Source organism: Anser cygnoides, chromosome 2, assembly GCF_040182565.1.
Source record: "Anser cygnoides isolate HZ-2024a breed goose chromosome 2, Taihu_goose_T2T_genome, whole genome shotgun sequence".
NCBI classification, from domain to species: domain Eukaryota; kingdom Metazoa; phylum Chordata; class Aves; order Anseriformes; family Anatidae; genus Anser; species Anser cygnoides.
In genome coordinates this window covers 29,826,980-29,847,206 of record NC_089874.1, presented here as the reverse complement: position 1 = coordinate 29,847,206, position 20,227 = coordinate 29,826,980, and the positions used below count along the sequence as shown (strand labels likewise).

General features: G+C 40.1%; 1 protein-coding gene across 1 annotated transcript in view; it reads right to left on the bottom strand.

The window, feature by feature from the left end:
• Positions 1–9,011: 9,011 nt before the first annotated feature.
• Positions 9,012–20,227, bottom strand: part of SCIN (scinderin) — a 52,606-nt gene continuing 41,390 nt past the window's right edge. The window contains exons 10-16 of the mRNA XM_048075408.2: positions 20,123–20,213; positions 15,908–16,078; positions 15,236–15,413; positions 14,643–14,764; positions 13,020–13,097; positions 11,634–11,694; positions 9,012–10,658 (exon numbers count right to left, since the gene is read on the bottom strand). Of these exons, the coding sequence (XP_047931365.2) occupies positions 10,525–10,658; positions 11,634–11,694; positions 13,020–13,097; positions 14,643–14,764; positions 15,236–15,413; positions 15,908–16,078; positions 20,123–20,213 (835 nt within the window). The 3' untranslated portion in view covers positions 9,012–10,524. The remainder of the gene's footprint in view (positions 10,659–11,633; positions 11,695–13,019; positions 13,098–14,642; positions 14,765–15,235; positions 15,414–15,907; positions 16,079–20,122; positions 20,214–20,227) is intronic.

Below are 20,227 nucleotides of genomic sequence, written 5' to 3'. Positions count from 1 at the left end.
TTTGCAGAAATTTGTCTTCAAGACATTAACATCTCTGTTAAGACATCGTTTATCTAGTACTTCTTATAAAGTACATGGAACTAGACATACAAACACAGATGTGCTGTGTACCGTTACGTAAGGCTGTTTCTGTAGGGAATCAAGCCAAAAAGGCACACGGAGCAGCCTCATGGTTTGGGCACTGTTGTGGTTTAACCCGGCTGGCAGCTAAACACCACACAGCCATTCGCTCACCCTCCCCCCTCCCTCTCTGGGATGGGGGAGAGAAACGGGAAAGTGAAGCCGGTGAGTTGAGATAAAGACAGTTTATTAAGACAGGAATATAATAATAACAATAATAATAATAATAGTGATAATGATAATAGTATTAATAATAATAATGTGTAAGAAAACAAGTGATGCACAATGCAGTTGCTCACCACCCGCTGACCGATGCCCAGCCTATCCCCGAGCAGCCGGCCCCCCCACCCCGGCCAGCCACCCCTATATATTGTTTAGCATGATGTCAGATGGCATGGAATACCCCTTTGGCCAGTTTGGGTCAGCTGTCCTGGGTCTGTCCCCTCCCAGCTCCTGCTGCACCCCCAGCCTGCTCGCTGGCAGGACAGAGCGAGAAGCCGAAAAGTCCTTGGCTTGGTGTACACACTGCTCTGCAACAATTAAAACATCAGCATGTTATCAGCGCTCTTCTCATCCTAATCCAAAACATAGCACCCTACCAGCTACTATGAGGAAAAATTAACTCTGTCCTAACTGGAACCAGGACAGGCACGTATCACTCACTGGTAGCTTGTGGAATGAAACAGTAATTTCAGCCAGTTATTCCACAATAATCCATCCACTTGCAACAGGTCCTTATTTGAAAGATAAGCTTTGTCTTTCTGGTACTGCGTATGTGCAAGAGGACATGCAGAGATGGGAATCCAGTGCACAGGGGCCACTGTGAAAACAAGCAAGCTCTTGATCTGCAGTAACTGGAAATCAAGCTAAGTGCACATCTTAAAGTGGAAATTCAGTTGCTCATCTCTCCTAAACAGGCATAGCAGCAATAGAAAAAATATTACATAAAGATTACAGCGTATGGAAATAAAATTTTATGGGAGATACACCTAAACTCCCAAGAGGGCTTTGAAAAAGTCTCTGCTTCAGTGTGTAACGTTGTAGGTAATGTAGTGATAACATCGCAGCTTCTTGAGCTTGGTGTTTGGAGGCAACAGCTAATATAAATCACTGCTGAGACAATGAAATAGGGCACAAACAATTTGCTTCATGTTCTCCAACCACTGCTTTGTGCTTTACCAGTGCTCCTAATGATAAGGGCTTACTAGTGCTCCTAACAACCCCTGGTCATCTAGAGAAAAATATATATGGAGCCAAGCTACTCTGACATTCTGAAAACACCTTTTTCTTAGAAAAGTGAAAAAAAAAGCCCGAATGGCTCCCTGGGTACACTGTTTTTGTTGGTTTTAATTTGCTAAAGGAGACAACAATTCATTGTGAATTTCAGACTGATAACTGAGCAGTGTAGTCGTAATTTCTTTAATGACATAATTAATGGATTAAAAGAGTTCCTGAATATAAACAGCACAATAGATGCTTTAACAGATGAATCAACTTGGTGTTTTGTAAACCTCAGATGCTCAATGGACCGTATGAGCTTTCTATGAGCAGTCCGCTAGCCCGACCCACCACAGTGCTTGCGTCATTTCCTGCCACAAGTTTTTTCTGGTCACTTCATTTTAGCGCTATAGTTTTGAGGCATTTGCACAAGTTTTCACTGCATCACCAGGCAGATCTGTGCCTCTCTTAGTCAACGGATAACACAAGTGAAAACACTTAGTCTAGGCAAGTGAAATATCTCTGTAAACATACATTTGCACACAGAATGATACGTGGCACAATTCACCACTTGCAAGGAAGGACAGACTTCTGCCCGGCTTTTCATTTGCAGATGTACTGGGGACGAGGAGTTCCAGGAGCTCTGAGCCAAGATCTCCTTGTCCTTTCCCTCTTCCAACCCAAGAGCTTTAAACAAGGTGCAACACACACAAGCCATGATGTAGTAGCAGCAGTACAAGTCTACAGCTTTTACAGGTGTATGGCAGTTGCATCCAGCCTCTGAACAAGTTCGGATTTTAACCAATATATTAAATTGTGGTTTGGATCAGAAAGGTGTTAAAAATCAGCTTTACGGGGGGAAGAGAGAGCGCAAATACTCCCTTTGCTTTGATTGCTAGCTTTAAAGTCATAGTTCAGCCTGCAGAATGTGGACCAGAGCTAAGCATTGAGATCTCAAGCCTCAGGAAGGTTTTTTTTGGCTGCAGGTGATAAGAACTGCAAAGTTTCAGTGCAACAAAAGCAGTCCTTTCCCCAGGAGCATTGACAGTTTCACCAACTAGCAGAAACTGCCACATGAAGGTCTCAGTTTCTGACCTGGAGACATAGTGGCCATCTGATACTGCAGTTTCCTACACTTCAGCTAAAAACGTAGATATTCTTCTAAATCACAACACTTAAGAGTTCTCCTCAGAGTTTATTGTGTGCTATGGGCGTTGTGAAAGTAAAACCAGCCCTTAGCCTAGGGTGCTCACAAGCTTCCATTATGCTTAGGTGAAAAAAAGGAGGAAGAAACAAACAAAAGAAGAGAGGAGGATTAAAGGACATGGTTTCAGGGAAGGCAAACATTACGTGGGAGGGGAGCAGTAATTTCGACTCATTGCTCATCTGTACTCAAGAATTTTGCAGTCTTATTGGGTCACCATGTCTTCTTTTTAAGTTAACAGCAAATCTCAAAATTACTAAAATGAATGCAAGGTTGGGGCTACCGTTTGCTGCTAAATTTAAAAGCTGATTCATTTGAAAATTGATTTGAAAGCTGAGCATAGGTGTGCTGGGCAGAAAGCTTTCATGCTCCAAGGTTTCAATTCTTGGATGAAAACAACAGTAAACTCACTTTGAAGACCTTGTAAAAGCTGTCTCTGCAAAATCTTTTTTGCTTTCATCTCACAGAGAATACAATTCAAACAAACCACATTGTGTGTTCCGGTTTTGTAGCACTGAAAAAGACTAGAAGTCTTTCAGAGAATCTGGCACCTTACAGGTTGCCACCATAGTTGTAAACTCTATTTATGTAGAAACCTGCTGAAATATTAATTTTTAACTACATATGTTTCTGTGCCTTATGTTGACATCACAGCCATTTATCAGCACGTAGGTTTCCACTGTTCTGGCTCTCACGGCCATGCCACACTACTTAACAGGCTTTAAGCAAAGGAAGGCAGGCAGATACACACCTTCAGGGAGGAACAGATTGTTTAGCTGAGATTTTAATTGTCGTGTTAAGCGGAGATAGCGGATAGAGACAATACTGCAGGAGCCAGTAACTTGGACTTCTGCAAGGTAAGCTCCCTGGTTGCCATCATCTCTTTGGAGGTCTTCTCCTACACCTCTACCAAGGTGGGACACAGATGATTAGGAGATTAAGAAGAGTCCAAGCAGAAGTCTTGGAAGCAGAAGCAGGATGCTATAAAGATGTATATAAATGTATTTTCAATTTGCTTTTCCCATTTGAGGCCTCTCTACTGTCAGGATATATGAGGAAAATAAATAATACCATTATGCATAAGGAAAAAAAAAAGTGTGGCCATATAAGCAGAAAGGAAGAAACAGAATTTAGGGAGTTCTTCATGCTTGGAATTCTTTGGATTTTAGATGAAGAGAAATATGATAGATGTATGATGCATACAGCACATGAATACATACAAGCTCGATCTGAATCTTCAAAGGAAGTATCAGAGAGCTTTAAAGAGGACAAATGGTTGCATCCCTTCCTCCCATTTTAATGGTGGAAGGCCTTTGAAACTATAGATCTTTCTGCTAAAGCCTATTATTAAGTCTTAGAGATCCTACCTGCCGAGTCTCACTTCAGGGCCCAGCCCTTTTGTTTAGGGATGCTGACACCTGCCCAGGCTTTCATCTCACCACAAATCCACAGAAAGGTTTTTTTTACACGAGCAACGCCGCACTCCCTCCAAATCATTGACCTCCGGGTCCTTTGCTGAGGGTTGATTGAAGGCCCAGCAGTCTAGCACATAAAGTGTATACATCTTCCTGCATTTTTCAGACCTGTGATAATTCAGAGTTGAGATAAAACGAGAACCATTTGCAGTCACTGTGAACTCCCAGCTCCAAGCTTTCATTGTTAGAGAACTGTGAAATCCTCCCTCTTATGTGAAACCAGCAGCAGCAGCCAGCAGAAGTTTCACTGGTGGAGATACCATTAAAATGCAAAACCAAGGTCTCAAACAAACAAGGTATTCAGCAGTTATTGTAATCCTTGCACTTGTAGTCAGCAGAGACTTTTTGGTCCTCTCGGTTCATACACTTTGCAGCGGACAGGATCCCTCAACACTCTGAAGCCATGTCACTAGATTCTGGTTCCCCAGTGTAATTCAGTAGTAAAAGAAGAAAGACCAAGTAAATTATTAACAACTACATTTTTTTCAGTAGCCCAGAAAATGCCACTTGCCAGAAACCAAATGAGCTGCACTCCAGACAGGCCCCTTGGCTTTACCAATAGCATCAGAAAAATTGACCTACCAAAAGCAAACGTTCTCACTCCCCATGTCAGAGTAAGGAGGAGCCTGAGGATTTTGCTGTTTGTTTGTAAACACAGCTGAGCCTTGTCTTCCGCTCACACTTACCTTCCCCAGAGCAGCCACTCCTGATCTGGAGGGGGATTCATATGGACCTTATACAGGTGTGCCCACAGTTATCACCTAAAGACTGCTCTATCAAAGCAACCCTGAACTACACTGCTAAGGTTTTATGTTTTTGCTTGTGTTGGTTTATATCATAGAGTCTTTACTTCTCAGCTGAGCTAGATCCAGCCCTTCCTCTGCTGCCCCAGCATTAGCATCAATGCACTGGTATTTCAGCAGCGTAGAGAAGTCCCCACGGGCCAGCATCCTACTTGCCTTGTCATCTATTCATGCTCCGAGCAAGCCTGTGCTGCTTGGCACTAATAACCCTGGCAGCTGTCTGGATTATGATCAGTACACACAGGACGACAGCGCTGAAAAGTGACTCCGCTAGGTCAAGCATCGTACAAACACATGGTAAAAGTGCAGCTTAAATAAACAGCAAAAGGATAGAAGAAATCCTCATTTAATAGGTGGAGAATGGAAGCACAGAAATGGAGTGATTTACTCCAGGTTATATAAGGATGCACAGAGCACAAGGAACGCAGGTTATCAGAATCCTTGTCTGCTGTTTTAAATGTGGGACAATTTTCGGTCACCTTCCTTCACACAGTCTTAGAAAAGGTCACCTGGAGCTTTGGGTACGTTAAAAGCTCATGATCGTGTCTTCTGACTAAATTCAATGACTGATAAAAATATGTTAAAAGAGTGTTGTTTGCATGCTTTTTTGCTAATGCTAAGATCTCCCTATCCGCAGGTAGGCAGGATGGGTGGCACACAGCCAGGCAGCACTTGGAGAAAAGTGTTCATGGGTTGGGTAGTTAGGATAATGGATGCCGGAGTGCATCTGCAAATGCTCAGATGGGGCAGAGTTTGGCATGCTAAGGTGAGTTATCTACCGAGGACTGGGACCATTCAGCAAGGAAATGGGATTGTTAGAGTAAGCCTCTTATCTGTTGTCCTTGCTGATAAGGCACTCACCGCCACTCCTTTCTTTTCTCCCTGCCACAGTGACTAACTTCTTGCTGAAGTCCAGACGGAGAGCAGCTAGCTGGTGGCAGCAAGGGCAGTGATCTTTGGCACCAACAAAGACAACCGCAGCCCTGTTCAGCTGGTGAAACAGAAATCAGCTGCCCGGACCAGCCTGTTACAGGAAATCTGTGATATTTCTGAACCACATCTGCAAAAATCTAAGCCCAGAGCGAAATTTGCCTTAAATTCCTCCTAGAAATGATCAGTTTGACTCAGGATTGTTGCTATAGCTGGTTCTACTGTAGGAAGGACATCAGATAGACAAAGCACAGTCAGATGTCAGGTAAATGATGCTAAAAATCACCTGATTGCATCCAGCCTCAATGGTGATACTTCCGACTCTTGTGAAATCTATTAAAAGGCAGTGGAGAGAGCTGTGTTCATCTAAAACTGGTCAAGAGATGTTTGAATAGTCAAAGCATTGCTGGTGTTAAAGCAAATGTACCTATCTCAGGGCGTTGCTGTAGGGTACTGTTCGCATTGTCCCAGCCTTGCTACTTCCTCGTACCTCACACACCTTCACTGGCCCTGCTTGCTCCCACCCAGATCATTTTCTGAAGCATCCACTTGTTTACTGAGCACAGGACTTGTAGTCATACTAGCAATAAAGATTAATGTATTCACACGATCCTTTTGTTTTGTTTTCGGGCAGGCCCACGTGTCGCTGCTGACTGACTAAATACGGTGCTGAAAGGAGCAAGCTTGTACTCAGTACTTGCACAGCTCTGCCTGTGGAGAGAGCACGCACAGGGTGCAAGTGGGGATGAGGTTAGGAAGAAGCTTGGTGTGGGCTGTTTCTTGTAACTGCTGCTCTGGAAGGAAGGAGATTTACTTATTTATTTATTTGGCTTGATGTCACCAAGAGGAGGGCCTGAGCAGTCATCTGCTACTTTTGTGGCGTGGATGGTTCCTGATTCCCGTTGGCCTGCCCTTCCTCCTCTTGCACTGTGGAAGCTTTAACTGCTGTGAGCGCAGTTTATTGATCTTCAGCAGAAGTTAATGTGTCAATAGGCAGAGCAGGTCAAAGTAAGTTCAGGCCAGTCTAGAGAGGATGTAATGAGACATGAAGGACGTGTAGTAAATTAAAGAGCTGATTGTGCTCCAATGAAATCAGAGGTTCCTTTGATTTTAGCAGCAAAAGTCCTAGCCATAAGAAGGAAAAAGTGTGTTATTTCTTTGTCTAAAGACAAAACGACTGTCTTTAAAAAAGAAAAAGCTAGTATTTGTAAAGCCAGCATGTTAAAGTATAATCTACCTTTGGTTTTATGAGATAATAATAATTTCTTTGCTTCATATACTTACACATGGCTCAATTAAGCCATAAAGTCCTGACTATAGTGGTGTGCTTAGGAAGCAGTTACACTCTGAAGCAAAGTTTGCAGGTGTTTTTGTGTGTGTGTGTGTTTTTTTTTTTCAAGCTTTCCTCAACAGAAGTGGACTCTCAATAACAACTTCAGTCCATGGAAAATAGTAGGCTTGATATTTTCTTAGCCTTTTTAGAACCTGTAAAAATGAAGGCTACAGGAAGATCACAGAGTAAGGGGTTTGTAACAAGAAATGTCCCTGTGTCTGAGAGCACCTCCTGCTGTGAGCAATGTATTTGCTGTGTGATTCCTTCGTTCTCCTGTGAGGGACAGTACCACTATCATGGGATCGACGTCTACCACTGTTATCATTTTCTCGTTGCAGGTGAGGCCCATGTGAGTCTGAACTGGCAAGAGATCAAACTATGCTAACTGCAGCTAAATTCAGTTGAACAATCACAGCAGATCTGTTGCTACAGAGTACTATGGGTCAACATGGGTATTTAGAGCAGTGATTCCAAAAGCTGGCTCCTCTCCAGTGTACAATCTGTAGTTATATTCTAAGACTATGCTATTGTGCGTAAATTGCCTATACTGCATATAATATTATAGTGTCCTATTTACCCTAAGGACTCCTAACGTTATCTTTGTGCTGCTATGAAATTGTATTAAACATAAAAATGATGGTGTATTTTTGACCAATAAAACATACAAATACTTTGGTAGCCTAATGAAACTGCTAACTCAGTATCTAATTTTGCTATTACAAGTAGAGTGAAAACACTATTGCTGTTTGTTAATAATGCAAGATACAGCTTGTTCTTGAATTAACTTTACTGCATACACCTGCACATTTTTTCTATTTATTCTGAAAATAAGACCAATAAATTTGATGTGTATTCATAAAGTTATGTGCATAGATATTTTCTTGAAAACAACTTAATCTTCAATATTTCCAAGCAGTCACAGCCCTGTCTTCTTCAGAGAGAGACAGAGAGAAAGAAAGAAAGAAATCTTTGTCTCTATTGCACATGTATATATATGAAAAAATAAACATTCTCACTAGGAAGTAAACCCAAGAACAATGTTGCTAGCAGCTCTTGTGCTTAAAGCACAATCGCAAACTTTGTTCAGTCATGAGCTCTCAATGAGCTCTCTCTTCTCAACATCAGCAATCAGTGTGCCAGGACAATGTATTGTAGACCAAAATGCCCAGGCCAGGAGATCACAAAAGCTTCTCTGTCTTGTGTAAGGGAACTGAAAACAGGCTTTCACAGTGCTGCAGAATGTGCTGACAGCCTGTGTAGGGTCCAGAGCTCTCACTGTTCTGGGAGTTGTTGATATACAACCAGAGTAAATCTTGTCTAATCCTTGGTTAAGGAGCTACTATAACTGTTATTTTTCAGAAATAATCATATGCATGTGTCAAAGACAACCATGAGATAATCACAGACTGCTCGGTGGCTGTATGAAGTGCATGAGCTGAGTAGCTGAATACATCTTTGTGCTCCTTCCAGCAAAAGGACAACATCTCTTCTCCTCTCATAAATAAAAAAGCAAGACCTATGCTTTAAAAACAAGCTTAGAACCATTTCCTATTATTGATTAAAATATCATTCCTGTAGTGGATCATTTCTGCAAGCAGGAAATTGTAAAGCCAAAGAATTTAATAACAGCAGTGGTAGTTTTTCTTCAGGATGAAATAATATGCTAATAAGTACCCAGTTCTTTCATTTTCATATGGGTTTGTAACTTTAGAATTGTTGTGAAGAGTTAACTCTCCATTGGGTAAAATGGCTTCAAAGTAAAAACCAAACACACACACACACAATTTATCATTGCATTGTCCATCTGAAGAGGAAGGTTATCTACTGTTTTTTTTGTTTGTTTGTTTGTTTTTTTAAGAAGGTTTTCTAGACATCAGTGGACTCATCGAGCAACAATACGCCAGAGATAAGAAAACCAGCTCTGCGTATACAGTATTGTTTTGTAATTTTATTTTGAATGAAATGACATTCAGATACAGCCCAGTTATCTAAGGAGAGATTTAAACAAATGGTTAAAGCTGAAAAGCTCTCAGAATTAATCATTTAGCTTCTCCATTCTTTTGTTACTGATATGAGCTTAGACTAAATTCACTCTTTTGCATGACTCAGATTCAAAATCATAATCATGGTAAAAAATACAAAAATGACTAAAATTTCAATTTCCAAACTAACTTACGAGAACAATAAAGGAGTTCAAAAGCGTTCATTAAAAAGCCACATTGACATGATTTACAGCTGTACAAATTGTTTAAAACAAGCATTACAGGATAAGTGCTCAAAGCAGTGCTAAAATTTGTAGCAGAATTTTTCCTAGTGCTCTTAAGGAGACTTTTCTGGATAACCTACAAATAATAAAAATAATAATAATAATAATAAAAACACTTTGAAAATGTACTCTTAAATTCACCAGAATAACAACAAAAAAATCAAAATAACTGAGGGAAAACATAAGGCCTTATTACGCGGTGCTTACTCATACTCCAAATTTCCAGGCTGTGGAATGTTACTAAAACAATGGGGTTTCTTTGCTGATGTTTGACTGAGACCTTTAGAAAATGAGTTAGCAACACATCTTGTACCTGACAATGTGAGCAATCTCCATGCCAGAAAAAAAACACAGAGTACTGCTGAGTAAGGCAACCAGGACAAAGTATGGCTTAAGTGCAGTCTGGTTAAGGCAGAGTAAGTATTTTTAAAGCTGTTACTTCTGCTTCCACTTAAAAGCAGTAGTGCCCTAGAATGTGTTTAAGAGCTTCAGTTAAAAAGATCTGGAGCTAGAGTCTGATTCACATACAGAAATCTAAAGAAATCTATTAAAATGAGCTAGACAGACCCTAAAAAAAGTACACAAAATACCCTTGTTGATTTCATATTCTTACAAGCATACTGTTCAAAGCTCAAACTTTACTAACTAGACCAAGAGGAGCAAACAAACATGTTAAGAACAGTTTTTTTGAAATACTCATCTCTTATCTGCCCCCTGCAAGACAAAGCTCCCACTCTGGGTCAGGCACCATCTGAAATTTTACATGAGATATAGAATTAGTCCTTCATCAGGCCAAATTCTGCACAAAATTATGCTGACCTTAATCTAAAAGAATTTATTTGGCATTAGTTTCCATTTTTAAGTGAAGGCAGAATATGGCCCATTTTAGCACAGTGACTGATCCACGGCTTCTGTGTGAAGAACTCATTGATTAAACAAAGTATGGTAGCACTTTCCATATTTTCCACATGTAGCTCCACCTACCTCACTTGACAAGTTTATAATTATCATTTAGCCTTTCCGGTGCTGAGATTTTCTAAGTTATTCATAGAAAAGCTTGGGCAAGTGTAACAACAGCTGCATCATATCGTTGCATAAGCTTATGAATAAAAATACTAGAAAATAGCTGTGCTCTCATCATTCTTTGGCTTGAAGCTGAAGCTTTCTCGGGTACGTCAGTTTTTCCATTTGTTGGAGTCCCAAGCCAGGAACCAGCCGGTGAATGTTGGGGGTTCGTACCCCTGCTTCACAATAACGATGGGGGTCCCCTTATCTCTGCCAGAAGGATCTGTTTCAATATAGCGTTTGGCTAAAAACAGAGGGGATATAAAACATGTAAAATATTAGTTCATTCCTTTGGCATAAAAAATGCATTAAAAGCCCCAGTGAAAGAACCCCGGGCTATAATAATAAAGTATTCAATTAAATTATTTCAAAGGCAATGAAATGATCGAGTAATTGCTGATTCAGATGTCAGTGAAAGAATTTTCCACCAGATTAAAACTATGATTGTTACTCTGGTCAGTCTATTGCCATACAGCCATGTTTTGGCTTTTGACCAGGAGAAGGCATTTGCTGGTGCAGTGCAAATGCACAGGCTTCAGTCCCATTTTTCCCACGTAAAAGCCTCATAGCTGCATTCCGTATAGTTTCCCTCTGCATCTCAATGTGACATCAGTGCCTGTCAGAAATGCAGCTAGGTAACCTTAGCTGCCCTGGGGAAATGCCTGCAAGCATTTTTAGCAGGAACTTCATCAGGAAGGCTCAGCTATATGAAACTGCACTAAAGATGACCCAGGATTTTTCAAGGAGGTGCCTTCCAAGTAAACTGACTTGATTTGTTCTGCAATTGGAATTTCCTCCTCCAAGTTTAACTCAGTGAAGTGTGGCAATACAAAGACTTGGGGTTTTGTTGGCATTCCTTGACTATATATATTAGTGTAGGGTGCAGGTCAGCAGTTATCTCCTTTAAAATTCCTATTCTTCTCAGTGCAGTTTCTTTTCATAGAGATCTTTTATATACTCTTTAAAAAGCTCTGCAGCCTTTTAATGCTCTGTTGATTAATTCTTCTCTTCATAAACTTACAGATAAGAAAGATACAATGAGTTTTAAGTCATATTTCAAAGAAAAATAATCTTCTCCAGGATTAAAACCTAATAAACCCAATAAGCCTTTTAAACAACACTGTAAGAATAACTGAATTTCTTCTACAACATCTTTTCATTTATTTAAATACTGTTGATGTTTCTTCACTTGGACTTCCATCAGATCGATTTGATTTACCAGATTTCATGGATTCCTGTCGTTCAGTTTCATTAGCATCTTTCCCAATCCAGATAAAAACCTGCAAATAGAGGAGAGAACAATTTAGCTCCCATGTTGTTGTAAGGATGTTTTGTGCAGCAGGCAAACTACAAAATAGCTGATTCCACTAGGAGATAGAATATATGTTATGAAAGTACTGCAGAGATGCACAGCTCTCATAAGCCAAAGTTACTGGTGTTTTTTGTTTTTTCCCCTTGCTAGAGACTGTAGTTCTATACTCGAAAATTTCACCACTCTTGACACTGGATGGCTGGACTTCATTCATTTGGATGAATGGAACTCTAATTACCTTTTCCATGGTTATCTTTTACAAGTTTGCGAGGAAATTGCTCTTTAGGTGTAGGCAAAAACACTGAATAGGAGCTGTCTCTGGATTGAGCTCTGCGTAGGCATCAACACTTGTGCCCTGTGGCAGATGCTACCCAGGGTAACTGAATACTCCACTGAATAACCCAACACCCAGAGCCTCAACCTGCAATCCTCACATTATTATTATTTTTTTTTTTTTCTGTCAAGAATTCTTTTGGAAACTAGCTCCATTTCTTTCATTCGTACCTGAGTCAGTATGTCCCAACACCTTTTTCACCCATCTTTTAATACTGCCTTCCCCCCAGCTCTTTCTTGAATGGGCCTTGGATATTCCTTCTCATTTCCTAAAATCTCAGCCTTCTGTCCTTGAAGAAGACAGACAAAACATGGGATCTGTGGTCTTCTCCCCCTTTCCCTCCAAGGGGCAGAGAAAGAGTAGAGAGAATATACTGTGAGAAATACTGTGAGTGCAGAAAGCACACCTCAATTTGCCTGTCATCTGAAAAGCTCTCAACATTTTCAGTTTTCTGTGAACCTGGGAAAATTATAGAGGTTATTTCTAATACCCTCTAGCCAGTTCTTGGGAAGAAATTTGTGTAAAGGTCTAGTGTTTGTCCCCTTCTTTAGTAAGATTTTTATAGGTGCTACTACTACATTGATTTTGTGGCTTCTGCATAACTTTTTTTCAATAACCTTCTTTCTTAAAATTAAAAAATTTTAGGGATAAAGTCAAGAGCATTATCAGGAGCATTTCAGAACAATGCTGGGGCTTATACTCTTGCAGTCTCCATTGGTTTTAATGGGAAATGTCTGCCATGGTGTCACATTATGCTTGGAAATTCAATCATATATGTTCACACTAGAACATCATATAGCTCAGAAATTATAGCTCCTGATGATATAATTTAAGGAAAACAAAACCTCTTTCATTTTCACTAAGGTGATTTTTCCTCCCATCTTACATTCTAAGTTTTTAGGAATAAATTCTTGTTATCATAAAAAAAAAGGAAAAAAAAGGTGAAGTACACAGCTTACCTGTTCCCAGGTATCCAGCAACATGACATCATCTTCAGCCAAGTCATCCTGAGTGAATTCTCCTGGGACCTCCTCAATCTAAAAAGGATACTATGGTGGGTATTTTTTGCTTTTGCTTTAATAATTTCTCAAGATATTCTGATTTTAGACAAACCAAAGATTTTTTTAAGGGATAATTGAAATTGTGATTATTGTAAGTTGGGACTGAGGTCTGCTAGAAGAAAGGGACAGGGAAATTTCCATAGTGCAACTTGTACCGAACTAACTAAATCAATCTTATACCTGTTATATTCATGCAGCTTACATTCATTAATAAGGAAAAGAAACGACTTCAGTTTGGAAGTGGTGAGCTCAGTGATGAAATACACATCCAAGTAAGCTTTCCAGTCACTTGAAAATGGGACGTTGTAATTGACCAAGCCATTGAGGATTAGTCCCAAAGGAAGCACAGACTGCTTGCTTCTTCCATGGATTTACAGGCACATAGGAAAGCAGTTTAATTTTCATCTGTATGACCAGCAGAGGTAATAACGTAGCTAGCTAATGGTTACTTTGCTACTTGTGAAGGGCTTTCAAGGGTTTGACTATGCTTGGTCACATAGGAGCACTAGAGGGATTGGGATCATATGGTGCAGAAGTAATTCCTTTTTTCTCTCTACCACATTATGGTGGCCAGAAACTCAGAGTGATCTGACCTACCTGTTCTGGTGAGCTCTAACAGTGGTGATTCAGTTACTACAGAAATGCTACACGAGATAGGGAATTTCACCAAATTTAGAGGGAATTTAGAACAAAATCCACACAAGTGCATAGCTCCCAGAAAGCTATTATAGTGAGATTGGTTACTGTTATTGTATTTCACAGGAGCATTTTAGAAGCTTGCTAGAAGAATATGCCTTACTACTTTTATAAGATTTTGAAGTCCTTATTAAAGGATCCTATTTGTTTTATCCCTCTCCAAATGAATTGGCTGTCTCTTAAGGAGACTGCAGAGAAGGTAGCCAACTATGTCTCCTACCTAAAAATTAGTGCATCCTTGCCAAACAGTGACACAGTGTTACTCTTCCAGAATACAGTAAGCAATTAAGCCTGAACCATAGACTTAATACCCAGCATACAGCTCCAGGTATTTCTGCTAAGGAAATAAGTCTTCCTACCTAGAGGCATTAATTACATGTCCTAAATCTCAATGTAAAATTTCAGGCTGCTAAGGATTTTTGGCAAGGGCTCAGGACATTTCTTTTCATCACCACCACCATCAAACATGTAAGGGCCAAGGCACTGACCTGCACCTTCTCAGAGAAATGACAGCAGTCTAGCAATGTTCTGCAAAAACACAATTGCTTTTGACTAAGCAAATGCTTTAGCTTCTTCCATCTGCAAGCCTCTAGTCCCAGGCTAGAACAGGCTATGCAGACATCTCTGCTATTTATTCTTCTGTCTGTTCTCTGCACTTGGATTGATTCAAAGCACCAAACCTCAACACTCTAGCTCTTGCCAAGCACTACTACCTACACAAAGCCAGATCCCTAAATTCATCCTTAATGTTTGATGATTCCCAAGCTAAAATATGCCAGAAATTATATAATTAAAGAGAAGGGAAAGTATCCATGATACACTTACAATAAATCTGCCAGTCTTATTAGAACAACCATACAGACGAGGAGGATGATCTTCACCCTTTGTCAAGAGCTGTGATGAAGTCTGATATTGTTTTTTACCTCCAAGTGCTTTCCAGAATTCCTCTGAAATAAATAACATATAATCTATTCAGCAGTGGATTTGATATTTTATGGTTTATCTTGTTAGATACTGTTTCAAGAATCCCTGAAGAGTCTCTTCTTTGTTGTCTCAAAGATAAGTTTATTTTCTTTCAGTTCTTCCTCCAGTTTGTTAAAATAATATAAAGGTATCACCTGCAGCCCTAGACAGAGCAATTTCTTCCTCCCCTCATAGTCACCCAGAGTAAAGAAAGGACCACACTCTGCAGCTTCTGCTACTGCCCTACAGACATACAGGGCATTGCACTACTTGTGCCTCAGCCAATTCTGGATAGATGTCCATGGTAAAATGTTGTGTTAGACTTTCAAAGTGAGATAGTGAGCATATGGTTCTGCCTACAACATACATAATTGTAAAAAACATTTGGGCTATATTTCCATATAGTGCTGTGTATTCTCAGCTGCCCATTCAGAACCACGGGGTTTCATACCAACCTGGTTCCTGGCCTTCATTAATCTTAGTAGTCTGGCATTTAAGAACACTGGCAATGTATTGAGCTCCTTCTTCTTCTTCTTTGTTTGCTCCTTTTCCCATCCAGGTGTAGCCAGAATTATTTGGCAGTTTCAGAACAAAAACGTCATTGGAGTTTAGTGACGTTGCATCAACATGAACCTAGATCAAGAAAGAAATTGTTTTATTCTTCTGTTTTTCAAATAATGGGATCTCTATTTTGCATGTTTATATAAAATGTATAGATAGATGTTTATCAGCTATGCTTTTTAAATTTGATTTTTCCCTAGATTTATACTGACATAAATTAGAGAAGTGCTTCACTTGATGTAGGGAACTGACTTGAAGGACAAATCTTGAAATGATTTGGCAATAGGAAAGACTGTCTCATAAGGGCTGCTGATTTCTTGTCTGTTCTTTGCCAGCTGACTGTTCATTGCGCATTTTCCTAGTTTCCTCTGAAACACGTAGCTTGGTCGTAGCCAGTTAAACTGTATTCTCTTTGATCTATGAGATAGGTTGGTCACATAGAGCAGTGGATTTAGATTCTGCATTCCTACAGATGTGACTACCCAACAGAAATAGTCAGAGGGGTTCATGGCAGCTACACCATTTCCCATGGGGAATATTTGTTTTTACTTAGCAGGTGACCTTACCTCCGCAATCCTGGTGATAGATATCAGGTTTCTGCGGATTTGGAAGAGCCGTGTGGGTGGAGCGGGTTTCTGACCTTCCTTCTTGGATGTCCCATTCTTGTAGACAATAAGTGGCTTATTTTTGAACAAGCTCAGTAAATGGGCAGGCTCTTTGCCTTGGCTGACTCTAATCTGTATGTAGATAAAAAAAATGGAATAAAAGAAACATAAGGACACAGGTAATTATTTTTAGTCTTTGTTGAGTTGCATAGGGGAATTTAGCCAATAAAGCTAAGAATGTTAGCAAGAATGAGAACTGGCAAACTGAGAAGCTCTAAAAATATAGTTCCAGACACAGTAAAGTTATAGTATTTGTGAGATTTTTTGTCAATCATGCTAACACACAGACAGGATTCAAACTTCTAACATAATGTCTAGCTGATTAAAATGGCTGCTATCTACTGCAATAAGAAAATTACACTTTTTCAAAAGAACTGTCATTTCATAGAGTTTCATAGTGCCACTTAATTCCCATTAAAATAGCTTGGAAGTTTAGGGGCTGTGTACTTAAGCAGAAGAGGTTGGTTATTCATCCTTTTCTTTATTTCTATGTGTATTTATCTGTAATAGAATGGAAAAGATGAACATAAATCTATCTTGCAGAGGATAACATAGATGACAAAAAGGAGCTTCCATTACAGATACAAAAGACATTACTGCAATCTCAAAGAACATTGAGCTATGTAGAAATGCTATTTTTAGGTTAAATGTGCTATAAAAGTTATTTGTATACAACTGTTTATTCTTTCTTTATGACAGTATCCTTTATTTTTCCCACTGAAAGAAACAAAAAAGTGACAGTGAAAAGCTACACCACATACAGATTTCCTATCCAAATTCCCCTAGCGTTATACATGAAAAAAGTGACTTGCGTCTCCCACAAGATGAAGGCAAAAGGGAGGATGACAGAAGAGAAAGGCTGGGGAGAAAAAGAAAAGGAAATAAATGGAAACTGTTTTCTAGGAAGGCACCAGTGCAGGGCGGAGCTGTACTGGCTCTGCTTTCTGAGCAAAATACCCAGAGGATGTGGCAATGCCAGCCCGCTGAAGATGCTGCTGTATTCAGCTGGAGATAGCAGAGCCCAGGGTGTGGGCAGCTGAGTCACTGAGCCCTCACTTCCCGCCCAATGCCTGCTCAACAGGGGTCCCCGTGGCCCCTTCCACCCGGAGGGCTGCAGGTCCCCACCTTTCTGTAGCTGCTCCTGGGGATCACCCCCAGGAAGGAAAGAAAGGAGAAAGGCGTGCTGCATAGCCAGCAGAGGAGAAGTGGAGAGCACCAGTGCCAGCCCTTGAGCACTGCCTGGTGAGGCTGGAGGCAGTGGGAAGCAAAGGAGCTGAAGAAGGAAGGGCTGCTCCAGCCTAGCAAGTGGTCGTGGGCAGTAAAAGCAGTGCTTCTAGCTAGCACGCAGCTGGTCAGACTGGTAACACTGCCTGATAAGGATGCCCCAGAATATGTATACTTGTGGGTTCCAAGCTGCGAAATTGTGGCAGGATTTCTACAAATGAAGGGAAAAAATAAAAAATAAAAAATAAAAAAGGAAAGAAAAATGCTGAGGGAAACGTGTTCCTGCAAAACAAATTTTGTCACGGCCTTTTAATAGTAATTTATACTGTAGTGCCACCTAGTGAGCAAAAATAGAATACTTTAAACCTTTCAAATAATGCTTATACAGATATTAAGTATAGGTAATATATTATAGGTAGGCACGTATATGCATACAAATCCACACACATATATATATATGTATTTACACACACACACACACACACACACATATTCTTAAATTCACTGCAGGCTAAAAAAACATTTTTAAGTATCATGTCCACTGCAGTGAGGTGGACGTCCTTCAGCTTTCATAATACAGCTTATTATTATTGCAGCTGCTGGTAGTAATGTTATTTTTGCTGTAGTAATTCTCTAGTGTTAGTATTGGTCATGGGTATGGGGAAGGACCATATTGTGCTGAACTCCGTCTAAAGATAGATCATATGTTAAGAATATTTCAAGGAATAATTAACTGGGAATCTTTTAATCTTTCCTTAATGTAATTTCAATCATAAATCATAACTGATTAATAGCTAAAAGTATCATCTGCTATCTAAATTAACTGCACCTTGGTGGGTGTGAGAAGCCCTTACTTTGGTAATTCAGGAATGGGAAGCACAGAATTACCTTCTAGTGCCTAGAAAATCCCTGCTTGTCCTTAGTCATCTTTCTGCTTGAGCCTGTGTGTGAAAACAGGAGGCCTCCCACCTCTTCCCCTACACATGCCTCCTCACTAGGGAGGAGAGGAGAGCATACATCCTAGTCATGCTAGGACTAGCTTATCTCACATCTTTTACCTGACGATGTCATAGAAACATAGAATCATAGAATGGGTTGGGTTGGAAGGGACTTTAAAGACCTCCTAGACCACCCTGCCATGGGCAGGGACACCTCCCACCAGACCAGGTTGCCCAAAGCCCCATCCAACCTGGCCTTGAACACCTCCAGGGATGGGGCATCCACAGCTTCTCTGGGCAACGTTCCACGGCCTCAACACTCTCATAGTAAATAATTTCTTCATAATATATAATCTAAATCTCCCCTCTTTTAGTTTAAAACCATTACCCCTTGTCCTATCACTACACTCCCTGACAAAGAGTCTCTTTCCTGCTCTGTTGTAGGTCCCTTTAGGTACTGGAAGGCCACTATAAGGTCTCCTCAGAGCCAGTGCACAGACCCTTTCTGCAAGTGTAGAGCTTAAGGCACTATGGGATGGGAAAATCCAAGGTATGTTCCTCACAACAGCTGGGTCAAGCCAGAGCCTGTGACATAGTTCTGGCTGGTTCCCCTGCTCTGGCTTTTCACGTGGCTTTCACTTCTCCCAGTTTTTGCCCTCTGTAAGTCAGGTGTCTTGTCTAGGCTAAACATTGCAGCTTCCTGTATAATCAAAAGGAGACAGAGAGGCACACGTGGCTATTCTCTGTCAAACACCTGCTTCAAAGTGGGTTGCCCTAGGAGGATCTTATCCTTCAGTCTCCACAGGCCATGTACACAGTCTGTAAAACCAGGCAGGACTAAAACCTAATTTTCAGTCAGTGAAAGTTGAAGGAAATAAAAGGCAGTTTTAGGTTGTGTTATATCTCTGTTCTCTACATTCAAAAGAGATAATTCAAACAGGGAACCTCCACTGACTTAAAAGGAAAAAAGGAACACTGTGCTTTAGCTTGATACAGACTTCTGTAGACACTGACGTTCAGTCAGTTATCCAAATTATATGTATACAACTCTGTTTCAGTGAAAAGGAGAAAGGGAAAGTTCCTTGACTTTATGTTTTTTTTTTTCCTTTTCTTTCTGACATCAAACAATCTCTACTGCAGCAAGTGGGAAAACTAAGAGATATGAAAAAAACATTCATGAGGGGCTTGTTATTAATTGGAGAAAAGCTTGGACAAGTCTTCCAAAGAGGAAAGGCTACCAAGTTAGGTGAATCCTAAAATGTACCTGGAAGTTACTCTGACTTAATATGTGAAGATTTTTAATAATCATAGCTAATGAAATATAGAATGACCTTGTTTAAGGCTATATAGTGCTCTGCAAAGTAATCATTTCCAAAGATTAATGCCAACAAGTAAGAAAGATATTTTAAGATAAATATGAGGAGCGAATAGTGTTAGTTGTATGAAGAAAAGGCAAAATTTTGAAAAACTAGATTATTTTGAAATGAACTCAAGTAACTGGCAGTTTGGTTTTATCTGTAGAAAGGGGTAGATGACAAGCAGACTGTGTGAACACAAACTTGCTTGTTTGCTTTTTAACTAAGCAGATACATCCATCTTCTGCAACGAAGCTAACTACTAACAAGTGGTTAAAGACCAGATACCATTTTCTAAGAAAATCTGAGAGTATGGCCACATGCACAATTTCCTGCAGGGTGAGCTGGGAGATAAGTTTACAGGGCTTCATGGTTAACCTTCATGCCATTAAGCTGTTGTAAACGTAAGTAAGTTCAGGTAGTTTACTCACTGATGAAAGAAAGTTAAATATCTTACTACACAGAAAATACATGCACAGAAGGAGTCACTATGAGCAGTTGATATTCCCAGTCTTCCAACACTATAACTTCCTTTCAATTTTCATTGTTTCTTCAACTATATTGCATGCTCTGTTGAATTTCATCTGAAAGACACTAACCTGCACAGCCTGACCATTCAATAAGCGATCAAGCTGAACAGTCAGAAATGCAGATGCTGTCAGTTCATCTTTTGTAGCATTGGCTCCTTGCCTGAGGAAGATATG